Genomic DNA, 17,190 nt, shown 5'->3' on the forward strand with positions numbered 1-17,190 from the left:
TTTTCTTTTAATCTCCCCAACACTCCCACAGGGGTAACCCAGCCACGCACCCATTGCCTCAGGGACTCAGTTTCTCCACGGTCACCCAGCAAAGAGCAGGGAAGGCAGATGCACCCTGCGCTGGCTGGTCTGTCCTGCAGCGCCTTATAGTACCTGTACCCCTTCTCCCCACCCAGGTCATTTGTCAGACTGCAGCAAAGCCCCTCCTGCTAAGGACCCTACCAAAGCCGGGGCGGGGCCCGCAGCAGCATCAGACCCGTGTGGGAAGGCAGTTCAGACCCAGCAGCCTTGCTCCGTTCGGGCCTCCTTGTCTGCAGACATCTGCTCCGGCTTAGCCAGTGATGGAGGCGGAGCACATGGCCCAGGTGATTCCCAGCTTGCCCGTCTCTGAGCATGTGCTAGCCAAGTAGGGCCTGTGTGGTGTAGAGGGGATGTGAGCTGTGGCCAAGGCCACTGACAGCTTTGTACAGAAGTAATCCTAGAGGTAGCCTTTGAATGAAAAGAGTGGATGGCCCACCTGTCACAGTCCTGCTGTAAGTGGCTCAGAGGGAGGCGTGCTTGACTAGAGCAACCTCGGGAGGGCACCAATACCACAGAGAGGTCAGACATCGCTGTGTCTGCCACGTGGTCTGTGCCGGGTCTCAGGCCCGCTCTGCCCTGCCCTGTTTCCCGACGGGACAGGGGTCCAGAAGGGCCGATGGGGGGACCAGGGCACAGCTCTTAAGCTGGGAGTTTGGCCTTGAAGAGGAATTGCCGTGGACACAGCAGTTGTGCGATGAGGTGCTTCACCTGCGCCATCTCTGTCCAGAGACGTGGTGACCGCTGCCGCGTCCGGTCCCCCACACTGCCCCGCACGCTCTCCTGGGGTCCGCTTCTCTTCCGCTCCAATGCTTCCTCCTTTCCATTATGTGGTCAGTGGCTGTGGTCCTCTGGGCTGGGCTAGGTACGGCCGTGGATGCTAAGTGGCGAGGCTGAAGTGGCTGGTGGTGTAGGAGGAGGCCCGGAGACTGTACTTGATGCCTGTCTCTTTGTTTTCTTCCCTCTATATTCATTTGCAGGCTGGACGGTTTACCACCCAACGTCTGAGAGAGTGACCTATAAGTCTAGTAGCAAACCTCGCGCTCGATTCCTCAGTGGACCCGTGTCTGTGTCCATCTGTCTGTATTTGTTCTTTTGTATTTTATCACCTCCTGGCCCTTGGTTTCTCCCCCTCCCTCTCCCTGTCTTCATTACCTTCCATACATTTTGTAGGATGCCTCCCCCACCCCGTTGAACTCACTTTACTTAATATGAAAATGGAGCCCTGTCCGTACCCACCCATCTGGCCCCAGAAAGCACTAGTGCATGCGCTCGGCTCCTGCCCGGGCACCAAGAAGCATGTGCTGTGGCCTGCCCACTCCCAGCCTCAGCGTCCCGCCCCCAGGTCCCCAAGGTCACTTTTTTTCTGTAAGTGTTGGATGTACTTTTATTTCTGCTGTGGCAAATGTACACGTCCACTGTCCCTGGTTCCACCTGCAGACAAAAGACAACCCCGGCCTTCTCTACATGCATGACGTGTTCCACATGGGTCTGGACTTTGAAGTCATGCATGTCTTGAGCCAAGACAGTGCTAGAAGGTCACTGGAGGGTGTCACGTCTCTACAAGGGCTGCATCCCCAACATCCAATGCTGTCCGCCCACCGCCCGCTCCCTGCATGAGGAATTGCTGAGACACGCTCCGGCTAGGACAGCCCGGTCCCTCTCTGTCCACTGCTCAGCTCAGCACCTCCCAGACCCAGGAGCGCTGACCCCCAGCCTCCTGCCACGCTCCCTGGCTGGGCCCGGCCCCTCCTGGTTTCCTCTCTAGCTCCTGCACTTTACTTGGTGTGTTTCCCTCTCATCTCAAGGACCTTCGAGATGAAGTCAATTATGCAGTTCTGCAAAGTCCTGCGAGACCAAAACTCAGTCCCAGTTGTCCTCAGAGTCCCTGGAAATGCTGTCCTAGTCCCCCGGGGCTCCTGCTCAGGGTATACCTGCTCAGGGCCATCCAAAATTATTTGTATCCCTCAGATGGATTGGCAAATGAATCGAAAGCTGTGGGCTTTTCGGGTTTTTGTATTTTTAAAACAGAAAAATGAAGCTTTTTACCATTCGGATTGGACATGCTGGTTTGGGGCATGTGGCTTTTTGCTTGTACAATAAAGATACATTGTGCTTGTTGGGACCTGAGGCCACTTCCACGGGAAATGTAGTATGCCCCCTAGAGGACCCATGGCATCCTCCCCTGGCAGACAGGCAGGACAAGTTGGAGGCCTGGGAGCAGGTAGAAATGCCCAGGGACCAGCACCCCTCATCTACCGACAGGTGCCTGGTTCCTCTTGGGGGGTGGGTCACTGGGCTGCTGGTTAGTCGCCACGTTGGGCGGGGGAGCTGGGGAGGAGGCCCGAGTGCATCCCAGCTCCCTGTTCATTCGGTGTTCCTCTTCTGCCAGTGTGCGTGGCTGTCGCCCAGGAAGTTGTGGTGTAAGAACACCTGGACCTCCAGGTGTCTCACACTCAGATGTGTGACTGTGTCCCTGTTAGGAGGGCTGCTGACCATACGCGGGAAGCACATTAGAGCAGGGGGTGGTTTTCCCAGGGCACTGGGGGTCAAAACCTGTGAGTAAGCAGCAACCATGCATACTTCTCAGGTCACCACCACCTGACCTTTTCAGCTACCTGGTTCTGCTTTTATTTTAGGGCTGTCTTCCTATTCACTATTACTTATTGTTGCTACATAAAAGGATGATTTGAGGAATGGCAGGGACAAAGAGATTAAATTTTGCTTCTGTCCTGGCCTGGAGGGAAGGAACGAGTGGGGCGCAGCTCAGTGGCAGATGGGGGGCCTGGCCCAGGCCGGTTGGTTTTCGGTGGTGGCACACGCTGGCCTGGTAGGCCTTGTTTCCTCTGATGCTGTGAAAGTGATGATTCCACTATTCTCACGGCCCAGTTATAAATATTTTCAGGCATGTCTTGGCTTAGTTCCTAGTCTTTTCAGGCCGTGATTGTGGCCCCTGCATGCTCTGAGGTTGCTAGGGAGTGCTTGGCCTGCCCTGGGCCCTCTTGTCTGGAGCCGCAAGGACAGGGGGTGTGTAAAGACTTTGCCCCCCCCCCCCCCCCCCCCCCCGCACACACTCTGTTTTTCCAGTACTGGTATCCACTGTGCCGGCCCTCTGGGCTCCTGCTGTAGCCATTGTCTGCTTGTTCCTGGGTGACCAAGGAGCATGTACCTGTGAAAGACTAGGGATGTTCAGAGATGGTCTGGGAAGGCTAAGGGGTTGGCCACGTGGCAAGGAGGAAGCCAGAGCTGGAGTGCAGGGTAGCTGGCCCGGCCCAAGCTGGGGATGATGCCGAGAAAGGGTTTCAGTTCCCTGTCCTGAATGGAGGAGGAGGCAGGCTCTGGGAAATTAAAATCTGTGTAGAAAGCATTGAAGCACAGGGGATCTCAGCTTCCCTGAAACCCAGAGAAGATTAGAGGTCAGAGATGGGTGGTGGCATGGGGGGGGGGGACTGTAGGCAGCTCCAGGGGGCCAGGAGGTGACGCCATGTGAGAGATACCACCAGGTTCAGGGAATAGAGGGTGGGGCAGTCACAGCCTTGGCACCTCAGGGTGGGCAACCCAGTCAGGCCTGCTTTCAGGTGGGCAGGTCCCTAGGGGAGGGCGGAAGCCCAAGGCAGGCAGACCCTGCATGCAGTCCCTGAAGCTGCTGCCCGTGGGGCAGGACCCCTCTTGCACTGGTGAACGGTTTGGGACACCTGGGCTTGGCTTGCTGAAGTGTTGGTTAGAAGTTGTCATCGGACCTGCTGACCCTCCCTCTCCCTGGCTGTCCTTGATTGGGGTAGGGCTGTCGTGAACCAGCGGGGCAAATAATTTTGCAGGTCTAGAGTGGGAACTGTGGAGGATTGAGAAAAAAGGATGGGATTGGGAGGTCTCTGCAGGCTTTTCCTACAGGAGCTGCTTGCATTCCCCAAAAGCTTTATTTTTATAGTGCAAAGCAGAGCTATTTTACACAACAAAAGAAAGCTTAGATACAAAGTCACACCTCTGAGCTACATCAGGAATTCTTCAGAGCTGCATTAGGAAATCTCCCCAGTGCAGAAAACCCTCCGCCAAGCATATGGGTAAAAAGAAAACTGCCTTTAGCAAGTTAATCAAGCAAGTGAGGTGAGGGGATGAGACGAGTAGAAATACTCAGCTTCATAGCCAATATGGAGTTGTGGGGAAGAGCTTACCTTTGGCTAGGTCTTAAACTGTGAGGGCTTTGCCAGCTCGCAGTCTCCCACACAGGGCCCATGTCCTCCAGGACCCCTCTGTACACACAGAGCCATTGTGTTTTTTCTCTTATGTCCTTGAGATACCTGGCACCTGTGCTGCAGCAAGTTTGTCCCTGGGGCCCCCGCTGTAGCCACTGTGCAGCCCCCAGGCCCCGCCCTCACCCTGGTGTGTTCTCTTCCCTCCCTCCCTGTAGAGACCCTCTGCAGTGGATGTGGGAGAGGGCCTAGGGCCAAGAGAGGATGCCCAGGGAGGAAGACCCACCCATGCAGCCCTCCACCACACCTTAGCCCACCCAGGCCGCATGGGTGAGCCGCTCACACCATGGGCTGTCTGAAGGGCTGGCCCCTATGCTCTGGGGCCTGTGCAGCCCAGGCAATAACACTCAGCGTGCAGTCAGTCACCCTAGGGTAGACCTGAGGCTGACTTCCCAGTTCCTGCTTCATGGGCCTGTTTCGGCATTTTCCTCACCTAGAGAACGTGGTGGTTCATGACATAGACACCCAGAGCAGCGCTTTCGTGCTGTCTGCCCGTTTCCTTCTCTGTGCCAGAACCAGTACCTGGTTAGTGCCACTGTCAGGGTCAGACTGACCCATGGGAGATGGGCCTCTTGTCATGGGGGTAGGGAGCCCTGGCGGGTCTGCGTGAGGCTGTGTCCCTGCGGTTCCACCTGACCTTCATCAGTATTTGAACACTGATAAACAGCAAGTGTAGGGATGGCCGCAGGGCCAGGCCCACTTTTTTAAAGCAGTATTTCCCCATCAGTCACCCTCAAATTCAAGGCGAGGTGACCTGGCAGCCAGCCAAAGGTCTGGGTGGGTGGGTAGCTGGTGCCCAGCAGGCTGGCTGTCCATACGAGGAGCCAGAGAGAATGTGGAACCGAGTGGCATGGGGTCTTGCCTCACTGCAGACTGAGGCGCTGTCTCAGACCCCTGCTCTGCCCACGAGGGCAGAGGCTGGTTGTGCCATGGGGCATGCCTGCAGACATGACCACACATCAACAAGCCGCTAGGCCATCCTATGTGCTGCACTTCCACAGCCTGGGAAGAACAAGGTTTCTGCCCAACATGGACACTTCCTCGAGTAGGTCTGGGGCCTGGAACCTGGCTTCTTTCTTCCCAGGGCCTTGGCCAAGGAAGTCCTACAGGCAAGACCCCCCCCCCCCCCCCCAGCACTTCTACCAGGAACAGATAGGTCTGGCCAGCTTCTGCTGAGCCCTTTGGTTTTTATTTGCAGGTAAGAGATCCCAGCAGAACATCAGCTCTCTCTCCAAATCAGCCTCAGAAATACACAGGGTGAACGAAAATAAGAATGACTGAATTTGAGCCCAGTACACATAAGTGTTCCCCAAGTTGCCTGGGTTGACCTTTGCCCCCTGCCCACGCCCTCCAGGGGGCAGCAGCATGGTTGTGTGCAGGGCATCCTGCTCCTGGTAAGGGGCTGTGGGTGGGAATACAGACCCTCCATGCTAGTGCACTTGCTGAATGACCTTGGGGATGCCTGAGCCGTCCTTGCCTGGCCCTCCTCTGCCTGCCGTCAGGAAGTCTGGGTAAGCCGTTGCGGAAGCCCCTCCTGGACAGCTCATTCTCTCTCCAGTTGAACACAGCCTGTCCAGGCTTGCCAGGTACTCAAGTCAGCATATTGCCTGTTGGTCAGCACAGACAAACTCTAGGGATCACAGGGTCCAGCAGCCCTTAGTGGGGGGGTCCAGTGACAAGGAGGCCTCGCCCTGTCCTGGTGGGTGGGAGTACCAGATGAGGCCAAGAACAGCGAAGCATCATGGTCTGCTCTGCCTCTCACCTCCCTAGATAGGACTCCTTCATGCCCACTACTGGCCTAGTCAGGGCAGCAGTCCGAGATCCAGGATTGGCCTCAAACCTGCAAAACAATGTATCTTTTTGCACTTGGAAAACCTCCCAAGGGCCTTGTGGCCAAGCAGGGCCCCACCCTGCTCCAGTGAGGGAATGCTCTCCTGGCTGAGTTTAGTGGAGTTTCCTGCCTCAACCAGTGGGCCTCCCGAAAGCCCTATGTTGAAAAGCCAAGCGGCGTGCTTTACTTTTTTTTTTTTTTTTCGTTTGGTTTGGTTTTCTTCTTTTTCTTTTTCTTTTTTTTTTTTCTTTTTTTGGAATATGTTTCCAGAGACACACACTCTTCTATCTGAAGCTTGGTTGGGGCTTGGCCTGCACCTCCGCCCCTCGGCGAAGCTCGTGTGAACTGCACACTGACTCGGGGACACCCAGTGAGCCCAGGAGCCTGGTTCTTTTTCTCTGAACTGCTGGCCTTTGCTCCCTCCTCACACACTGATAACTTTTGCTTAACATGTGGTGGCTTGTCCCCGTGCGTACTGTCCTGCCTAACCCTGTGGTCTTGTGTCGTTTTCTTTCTCCCTTGCAGGGTCTGCCTTGAAGCGTCTCTGTCTAGGCAAAGAGCACAGCAGTCGTAATTATCGGGTTTTCTTTCACCCTTTGTTCGTCTCCATCGCATGGGCTTTATTGTGGCTAGTGCGCATCAGGGTTTCCACGGCCGGGCCTGGAACCACGGGGCTGGCGGGCGTATGCACGCCCGCCTTGTGCCCACCCTCCACGGGCACCACTCCACCTCCACCAGGCGGGACAGCCGCCTGTGTGGTACCTCTTTGCAGCTCTATGGCTCTTAGACTTTGTTCCTTCTCGCCAGCTCACATCTCACAGGCTGCCCTTCTCCGGAACATCTACATATTACCGGTGGTTAATTTGACTCCCTTCCCAAAACTGTAGGCATGGGTATTTCCTTGAAGTGCTAAAGATGAGTGTCAGAGGAGAGATACCGGGACAAAATGGCTATCGGTCTACCTGGGCCCCTCACTGCTTTCATCTTGTGCCTTTCTGTTTGTTTGTTTGTTTCCCTTTTTTCTTTTCTGGCTGAAATGTTCATGTCGCTATAGCTCCATGTGTGTAGAGTCTCATTACTAATGTTTAACTGTCTGTGTCTGTGCTTTTTTTTTTTGTTGCCACTAGAGTAGACTACATTTGCAATGGCTTGTTTGAAGAGATGGTCATTAGGTGATTTTTTTAAGTGGAGAACTTTTATAAGGGGCTTATTTGAAATTGCCAACTGGAAATAATGTGTCAGATGAAGGATGGAGATGCAGTTTTTAAACAAAAGTAAAACATCCTGCTGCTTCGGTCGTTTGACACGAATGCTTCCATGAATGTCTCGGTGCCCAGCTCTCTCTGAGCCACGTGGCCCAGACGTCCCCAGCAGCCCTGGCCTCTTGGCTCCTCTAGCTGCAGGCGGCTGCCCCTCAGATGGTGCCTAGATTGCAGGCCCATTACAGATGGAAAGACGTGTGTGCCCTTTGTTAGTGCCTTCCCCAATGCTCTGGCGAGGGAGGTGCAATTTTGGTGTCTTAAATTCCAAACCACCAAGCCATTTAAATTCACAGGAATGCCAGTGATGCAGCCTGTCACCATCATCTTCCGTCCCCCAGAAGTACAGCAGCAGCTGCTGGGGGCTGAGAGCATTCCCTTTGGTTCCCTTTAGAGCTAAGGGTGTTTGCCCCCATCTGTACCAGGAGTTTCCTGGGCTCTCCTACTCTGGGATCTAGCAGGCCCAGGCATTCTGGGCACAGAGTGAAGGCTGGTAAGGCTGCCAGCAGCTGGGGCCCAGTGCCTTATCCTGGCCGATGAGATGGGTGACACATCCCAGTCCCTCACAGCCTGTGGAAATGCCTCACCATGTCTAAAACCACCACATGGCTCCCTAAATGCAGACCATCTCCTGAAGCAAGGTGTTGTCTAGCCTATGCAAGACCATTGTATGAATGACAGCAGCTGACCCCTGTTGCTGCCGGACGGTGTCACCAACCCTGGCCTGTGTGTGCCTCCCCAGGGTCCTCCACCAGCAGCCTGGTCCCAGGCCCCGAGCCGGGTCCCCCACCTGCCCTGCATGTCCAGGCACAGGTGAACAACAGCAACAACAAGAAAGGCACTTTCACGGATGACCTGCACAAGCTGGTGGATGAGTGGACCAGCAAGACGGTGGGGGCCTCACAGCTGAAGCCATCGCTCAACCAGCTGAAGCAGACACAGAAATTGCATGACATGGAGGTGATGGCTGGCTGGCCCCCCACCCCCAGCGAGGTGCGGGCTGTGAGTGGGGTGTGGCCGGGTCAAAGGGACCAGGGTGGGAGTGGGGCTGTGACCCCAGGTGTCAGTAGAGCAGCAGCTGTCAGCTGGGCATCGGGTGGCTTCCAGGTGGGGCTGCCCCAGTTCTGGTGGGTGCAGCCTTGTCCTGGTGGGCCCACTTCCTCTCATCTCCCCTGCGACCTCGGGCTGGAGGTTTGGGTGGGGTCTGCACACTGCACCCAGGGCCACCCCTTGTTGGGCGGGGATGTGCCTGGGCTGGGCGGGGCAGCAGCCAGGAGCCTGCTGCCTTAGATTTTGTTGTGGGATATGTTTCTGTGTTGGGACTGTGCTGACTTCAGACCTACTTGGAGGAGTATTCTCTCTTTTTTCAATATTCTGGAGGAGTTTGTGCAAGATTGTGTCATTTCTTTCTGAAATGTTTAGCAAAGTTCACTTCTGGTGAGAACATCTGGGCTGGATTTTTTTTTTTTTTTTTGAGTGTTGGGAAGCTTCCCCTATGGACATTTATTTAGAAAAATTCCAAACACACAGAAGAGTTGAAAATTTTTGCAGTGAACTCTGTAGCTTCTACCTGCACAATGTGATTGAGTGACATTTTGCTGTGTTTATCACACATCTCCATCCCTTAAGGGTAAGGTTTTTGTTACAGATTCAGGTCCTTTTATAGTTTTACTGTTGTGTAGAGCTTTTCTTTCTGTTACACTCTGCTTTTCTAGCCATTGGTACATATCTAAATTTATCTAAGTGTTCAAATTAATTGGCATTAAAGTTGGTAATGAGTTCTCTTTTCACGAGTGTGCAAGATTTGCAGTGATGTCTTCTTTCCCATTCCTGATACTGATGATTCCTGCATGTGTGCACGCTCTCGCTTTCTTTGGGGGTTTATAAATTTCATTAGTCTCTTCAAGGAACTTGGCTTGGCTTTGATGATAGTCTTTATTGTGTGTTTCATTAATTTCTTCCCTTTATTAGTTCTTCCCTTCTATGGATTACTTCCTAGAAAGTTTCTTAGGTTGTACAGTTCATTGATTTCCAGCCTTGCATCTTTTGTTATATGCAAGATTCAGGCTACAACATCTCCCTCTAATGTTTTTAGCTGCAGCCTAAAGGTTTTGTTACATAGCATTTTCTTTGATCTTTGGTTCAAAATGTTTTGCAGTTTTCTCACTGTGATTTTTAATACTGTCATTATTAATGTCCTCGTGATATTTTATTAACTATTTTTTAGCCTAATGGCAAGGATAAGAGAACAAACTTTGCGTTTTCAGTTTATTAACATTTGCTGGGACTGGCTTTTTGACCCAAGTTGTGAGTCTTGGTAACTGCTCCATGGATGATTGAGGCCAGCCTTTCTCATTCCCTCTCATGTCCTCACTCCTAGTCTGAACTTCCCTTGTTGCTCTTCCAGATGACGGCAGCCTCCTTCCTGATAGCTACATCTCCATCGGTCTGACTCCTCAAGTCCATTCTCCATTATTCTGCAACAAAGTTGAGAATCCTTAACACGGCCCCAAGGCCCTGTGGGGTTTGTGCCCTGCACTCCGGGCAGGCTTATGACATCTGCTTGTCTGGATCCCCACACTGGCTCTCAGAGCCTATTCTGGGCCATGCCCCATCTGTCAGCCCTGCCAATCCTGTTGTTCAGATGGTTGGAATTCTTATTAAGGTTTTTGTTGTTTTCATTTCTTCACTATTTTTTTTTTTGGTAAACCTAAATAACATAAAATTTACCATTTACTCACCTTTGAGTATATAATTCAGTAGCATTAAGTATATGCACAGTGTTGTACAGCCATCACTACTGTCCCTATCTAGAACATGCTCGTCATGCTAAGCAGAAACTACTCATTAAGAGGTAACTCTTCAGTTCCCTCCTCTATGCCTCTGGTTACCCAGCCCTGTTAGCTTTTATTCTTTCTGTGTCTATGGATTTGATGACTCTCGGTACCTCATATTATAAGTGGAATCATACAGTATTCTCTGGTTTCTTTCACTTACTGTGTTCAAGGTACATTTGCGTTGTAGCATGTTTTAGAACTTCATTCTTTTTCCCCCCCATTCTTTTATTGTGGTAAAATAAACATAACCTAGAATTTCCCATATCAGTCACTTTTAAGTGCCAGTTCAATGGCATTAAGTACATTATTATTGTTGTTCAAGCATCACCACCGCCCATCTCCAGAATGTTTTATTTGTAAAACTGAAACTCTGTCCTTATTGAAAAATAACTCCCCTTCCTATGCCCTCAGCCCCTGGCAACCGCCATTCTACCTTCTGTCTTTAAAGACTCAAGGTCCTCCTGTAAGTGGAACCATACAGTGTTTGTCTTCTTACAACGGACTTATTTTATCTAGTATAATGTCCTCAGTGTTCATCTATGTTGTAGCGTGTGTCAGCATTTCTTTTTTTCTTTTAAAGCTGAATAACATTCCATGTGTATAGACTGCATTTTGTTTGTTCATTCATCCGTAGACACTTGTGTTGGTTCCACCTGTTAGCTATTGTGAGTAATGCTGCTACAAACGTGGATGCACAGATACCTTTCTGAGACCATGCTGTCAGTTCTTTGGACGATATCCCCAGCAGTGGAATCACTGGATCACATGGTAATTCTATTTTTAATTTCTTAGGAATTGCCAAACTGTTTTTCCATGGTGGCTGAACCATTTAACTGTTCTCACCATCAAACACAATTTTTGCCAATATTTTTATTTGGTATTTTTTTAAAGTAGTAGCCATTCTAAAGTATCTCATTATAGCTTTGATTTTTCTGTAATTTGATTTTTTTATTAATTCTGTAAGAATTAGTGATCTGACATATTTTCATGTGCTTATTGGCCATTTGTAATATCTTCTTTAGAAAACTAACAATTCAGGTTCTTTTTTTTTCTTTTACCCATTTTTAAAATAGTATTTTTTGTTATTCAGTTTTAGGAGTTCTTGATTCTGTATATTAATTCCTTATCAGACATGTGATTTACAAAGATTTTGTGTCATTCCGTGGTTGCCTTTTTACTCTGTTAATAGTGCCTTTTGATGCACAAAAGTTTTTAATTTTCATGAAGATCAACTCATCTATTATTCTCTTGTTTCTGTCTTTGGTGTTATATCGAAGAAATCTGCCATATCCAACTCATGAAGCTTCCTCAATGATACTTTCTTAAAGTTTAATAATTTTAGCTTTTATGTCTCTTCTTTAAATCCATTTTGAATTAATTTTTGTATACAGTATTAGGTAAGGGCTGAATTTTATTCTTTTGTATGTGGATATCCAGTTTTCCTAGTGGTATTTGTTGAAAAGACTGTCCTTTCCCCATTGAATGGACTTAGCACCCTTGTTGAAAATCAGTTGGTCGTATGTGCAAAGGTTTATTTCTGTATTCTATATTCTGTTCTTTTGGTCTATATGTCTCTATTTGTCTGTCCTTGTGCCAGTATCATACTTTTTTTTTTTTGTTTGTTTTATTTTTTTAAATAAATTTTTATTAATGGTAATGGGATGACATTAATAAATCAGGGTACATATATTCAAAGAAAACATGTCTAGGTTATTTTGTCATTAAATTATGTTGCATACCCCTCACCCAAAGTCAGATTGTCCTCCGCCACCCTCTATCTAGTTCTCTGTGCCCCTCCCCCTCCCACTAACTCTCTCCCTCCCTCCCTCCCATGTCCTCCCTCCCCCCACCCCTGGTAACCACCACACTCTTGTCCATGTCTCTTAGTCTCGTTTTTATGTTCCACCAATGAATGGAATCATATAGTTCTTGTTTTTTTCTGATTTACTTATTTCACTCTGTATAATGTCATCAAGTTCCCACCATTTTGCTGTAAATGATCTGATGTCAGTCATCATTTCTTATGGCTGAGTAGTATTCCATAGTGTATATGTGCCACATCTTCTTTATCCAGTCTTCTATTGAAGGGCTTTTTGGTTGTTTCCATGTCTTGGCCACTGTGAACAGTGCTGCAATGAACATGGGGCTACATGTGTCTTCACGTATCAATGTTTCTGAGGTTTTGGGGTATATACCCAGTAGAGGGATTGCTGGGTCATAAGGTAGTTCTATTTGCAGTTTTTTGAGGAACCACCATACTTTCCTCCATAATGGTTGTACTACTTTACAGTCCCACCAACAGTGAATGAGGGTTCCTTTTTCTCCACAGCCTCTCCAACATTTGCTATTACCCGTCTTGTTGATAATAGCTAATCTAACAGGGGTGAGGTGGTATCTCATTGTAGTTTTGATTTGCATTTCTCTAATAACTAATGAAGCTGAGCATCTTTTCATATATCTGTTGGCCATTTGTATCTCTTCCTGGGAGAAGTGTCTGTTCATGTCCTCTTCCCAATTTTTTATTGGATTGTTTGTTTGTTTGTTGTTGAGTTTTATGAGTTCTTTGTAAATTTTGGATATTAGGCCCTTATCTGAGCTGTTGTTTGAAAATATCATTTCCCATTTAGTTGGCTGTCTGTTTATTTTGATATCAGTTTCTCTTGCTGAGCAAAAACTTTTAATTCTGATGTAGTCCCATTCATTTATCTTTGCCTTCACTTCTCTTGCCATTGGAGTCAAGTTCATAAAATGTTCTTTAAAACCCAGGTCCATGATTTTAGTACCTATGTCTTCTTCTATGTACTTTATTGTTTCAGGTCTTATATTTAGGTCTTTGATCCATTTTGAATTAATTTTAGTACACGGGGACAGGCTGTAGTCGAGTTTCATTCTTTTGCATGTGGCTTTCCAGTTTTCCCAACACCATTTGTTGAAGAGGCTTTCTTTTCTCCATTGTGTGTTGTTGGCCCCTTTATCAAAGATTATTTGACCATATATATGTGGTTTTATTTCTGGGCTTTCTATTCTGTTCCATTGGTCTGAGTGTCTATTTTTCTGCCAATACCATGCTGTTTTGATTATCGTGGCCCTATAATATAGTTTAAAGTCAGGTATTGTAATGCCCCCAGCTTCATTCTTTTTCCTTAGGATTGTTTTGGCTATTTGGGGTTTTTTATAGTTCCATATAAATCTGATGATTTTTTGTTCCATTTCTTTAAAAAATCTCATAGGAATTTTGATGGGAATTGCATTAAATTTGTATATTGCTTTGGGTAATATGGCCATTTTGATTATATTTATTCTTCCTATCCAAGAACAAGGAATATTTTTCCATCTCATTGTATCTTTTTCGATTTCCCTTAACAATGCTTTGTAATTTTCATTATAAAGGTCCTTTACTTTCTTTGTTATGTTTATTCCTAGGTATTTTATTTTTTTTGTTGCAATTGTGAAGGGGATTATTTTTTTGAGTTCGTTTTCTAATATTTCATTGTTGGCATATAGAAAGGCTATGGACTTTTGTATGTTAATTTTGTATCCTGCGACCTTACTGTATTGGTTTATTGTTTCTAATAATCTTTTTGTGGAGTCCTTCGGGTTTTCAATGTATAGGATCATATCATCAGCAAAAAGTGATAGCTTTACTTCTTCTTTTCCGATATGGATGCCTTTTATTTCTTTGTCTTGTCTGATTGCTCTGGCCAGAACTTCCAGCACCACGTTGAATAAGAGTGGAGAGAGTGGACAACCCTGTCTTGTTCCTGATTTAAGGTAGAAAGTCCTCAGTTTTATGCCGTTTAATAGGATGTTGGCTGATGGTTTATCATATATGGCCTTTATCATGTTGAGATATTTTCCTTCTATACCCATTTTGTTGAGAGTCTTAAACATAATATTGTGTTGTATTTTATCAAAAGCCTTTTCTGCATCTATTGATAAGATCATGTGGTTTTTGTTCTTTGTTTCGTTGATATGGTGTATTACGTTAACCGTTTTACGTATGTTGAACCATCCTTGAGATTCTGGGATGAATCCCACTTGATCATGATGTATTATTTTTTTAATATGTTGTTGTATTCGGTTTGCCAGTATTTTGTTTAGTATTTTAGCATCTGTATTCATTAGAGATATTGGTCTGTAGTTTTCTTTCTTTGTGCCATCCTTGCCAGGTTTTGGTATGAGGGTTATGTTGGCCTCATAGAATGTGTTTGGAAGTATTGCTTCTTCTTCAATTTTTTGGAAGACTTTGAGTAGAATAGGAACCAAGTCTTCTTTGAATGTTTGATAGAATTCACTAGTATAACCGTCTGGGCCTGGACTTTTATTTTTGGGGAGGTTTTTAATAGTTTTTTCTATTTCCTCCCTGCTGATTGGTCTGATTAGGCTTTCTGCTTCTTCATGACTCAGTCTAGGAAGGTTGTATTGTTCTAGGAATTTATCCATTTCTTCTAGATTGTTGTATTTGGTGGCATATAATTTTTCATAGTATTCTACAATAATTCTTTGTATTTCTATGATGTCTGTGGTGATCTCTCCTCTTTCATTTTGGATTTTATTTATTTGAGTCCTGTGCCTTTTTTCCTTGGTGAGTCTTGCCAAGGGTTTGTCAATTTTGTTGATCTTTTCAAAGAACCAGCTCCTTGTTTTATTGATTTTTTCTATAGTTTTTCTGTTCTCTATTTCATTTATTTCTGCTCTGATTTTTATTATCTCCTTTCTTCGGCTGGTTTTGGGTTGTCTTTGTTCTTCTTTTTCTAGTTCCTTAAGGTGTGAAGTTAAGTGGTTTACTTCGGCTCTCTCTTGTTTGTTCATATAGGCCTGAAGTGATATGAACTTTCCTCTTATTACTGCTTTTGCTGCATCCCAGAGATTCTGATATGTCGTATTTTCATTTTCATTTGTCTGTATATATCTTTTGATCTCTGCGCTTATTTCTTCTTTGACCCATTCATTTTTTAGAAGTATGTTGTTTAGTTTCCACATTTTTGTGGGTTTTTCCCCCTCTTTTTTGCAGTTGAATTCTAGTTTCAAGGCTTTATGATCAGAAAATATGCTTGGTACAATTTCAATTTTTCTAAATTTGCTGATATTGTCTTTGTGGCCCAACATATGGTCAATTCTTGAGAATGTTCCATGTACACTAGAGAAAAATGTATACTCTGTCGCTTTGGGATGAAGTGTCCTGTAGATGTCTATCATATCCGGGTGTTCTAGTATTTTGTTTAAGGCCACTATATCTTTATTGATTCTCTGTTTGGTGACCGATCTAGAGCCGTCAGCGGTGTATTGAGGTCTCCAAGTATGATTGTATTTTTGTTAGTTTTTGTTTTAAGGTCAATAAGTAGCTGTCTTATATATTTTGGTGCTCCTTGGTTTGGTGCATATATATTAAGGATTGTTATGTCTTCTTGATTCAACTTCCCCTTAATCATTATGAAATGACCATTTTTGTCTCTGAGTACTTTTTCTGTCTTGTAGTCAGCATTATTAGATATGAGTATTGCTACACCTGCTTTTTTTTGGGTGTTGTTTGCTTGGAGTATTGTTTTCCAGCCTTTCACTTTGAATTTGTTTTTATCCTTGTTGCTTAGATGTGTTTCTTGTAGGCAGCATATAGTTGGATTTTCTTTTTTAATCCATTCTGCTACTCTGTGTCATTTTATTGGTAAGTTTAATCCATTTACATTTAGTGTAGTTATTGACACTTGTGGGTTCCCTACTGCCATTTTATAAATTGCTTTCTGTTACTTTTGTATCTAGTTTGATTCCTCTCTTTTGTTTTTCTATCATTTGTTTTTGTTTGTTTGTGTTCCATACTTCTTTCCTCTGTTGCTACCTTTTTTAAGTCAAGTGTTTTTGTGGTGGTTTTTTCAAGGGTGGTTACCATTAAGTAATGAAAAGGGTACCTACCATATTCATTGTAGTACCCTATCTTATGAGTATTTCTGCACTTCATCGTCCTTTGCTACTGTTAATCTCCATCCTCTCCCCCCTTTTTTTCCTTTGTTGTCACAGTTTAAGTTTGGTTTTATTGTGTTCTTGGTGGAGCTGTTACTTGTGGTGTTGTTTTCTTTTGTTCTTTGAATCTGGTTGGAAAACCCCCTTTAGTATTTCCTGGAGTGGGGGCTTTCTGCTGATAAATTCTCTCATCTTTTCTGTATTTGTGAATGTTTTTATATCTCCTTTGTACTTGAAGGATAGCTTTGATGGGTATAGTATTCTTGGCTGAAAGTTCCTCTCTTTCAGGGCTTTAAATATTGGGGTCCACTCTCTTCTAGCTTGTAGAGTTTCTGCTGAGAAATCTGATGATAATCTAATAGGCCTTCCTTTATATGTTGTACTCTTCTTTTCCCTGGCTGCCTTGAGAATTTTTTCTTTGTCATTGTTTTGTGCCATCTTTATTATGATGTGCCTTGGAGTGGGTTTGTTGGGGTTAAGAAAACTCGGTGTTCTGTTTGCTTCTTGAATTTGAGGCTTTAGTTCTTTCCACAGGCTTGGGAAGTTCTTGTCTATTATTTGTTTGAGTATATTCTCCATTCCATTTTCTTTCTCTTCTCCCTCTGATATACCTATTATTCTTATGTTATTCTTTCTGATGGAGTCAGACAATTCCTGTAGGGCTTTCTCGTTTTTTATTATTTTTGAGTCTCTTTCTTCTTCTCTCTGTTGTGCCTCAAGTTGTTTGTCTTCTATTTCACGAATCCTATCTTCAATCTGGGCTGTTCTGTTAGCTAAGCTTGTTACCTCGTTTTTCAGCTCGTGAATTGAGTTTTTCATTTCTGTTTGATTTGTTTTTATAGTTTCAATTTCCTTGGTAATATATTCTTTGTGTTCATTGAGTTGTTTTCTGATCTCCCTAAATTGCCTTTCTGTGTTTTCTTGTATATCTCTGAGTATTTTTAAGATTTCTATTTTAAATTCTCTGTCATTTAGCT

At 45.8% G+C, this 17,190-nt stretch overlaps 1 protein-coding gene across 14 annotated transcripts in view; it reads left to right on the top strand.

The window, feature by feature from the left end:
- WNK2 (WNK lysine deficient protein kinase 2) overlaps positions 1-17,190 on the top strand; it is a 125,857-nt gene that overhangs the window by 92,966 nt on the left and 15,701 nt on the right. For 6 of the 14 annotated variants that reach the window (XM_066257484.1, XM_066257496.1, XM_066257482.1 and 3 more), the window contains 4 exons: positions 177-365; positions 1,059-1,157; positions 6,685-6,729; positions 8,161-8,411. The exons of 1 other annotated variant lie outside the window; for it this stretch is intronic. In XM_066257484.1, coding sequence (XP_066113581.1) covers positions 177-365; positions 1,059-1,157; positions 6,685-6,729; positions 8,161-8,411 — 584 coding nt within the window. The remainder of the gene's footprint in view (positions 1-176; positions 366-1,058; positions 1,158-6,684; positions 6,730-8,160; positions 8,412-17,190) is intronic. 7 more of the 14 variants (XM_066257488.1, XM_066257497.1, XM_066257485.1 and 4 more) reach the window with 6 other exon arrangements.

Source organism: Saccopteryx bilineata, chromosome 2 (assembly GCF_036850765.1).
Source record: "Saccopteryx bilineata isolate mSacBil1 chromosome 2, mSacBil1_pri_phased_curated, whole genome shotgun sequence".
In the NCBI taxonomy this organism is placed as follows: domain Eukaryota; kingdom Metazoa; phylum Chordata; class Mammalia; order Chiroptera; family Emballonuridae; genus Saccopteryx; species Saccopteryx bilineata.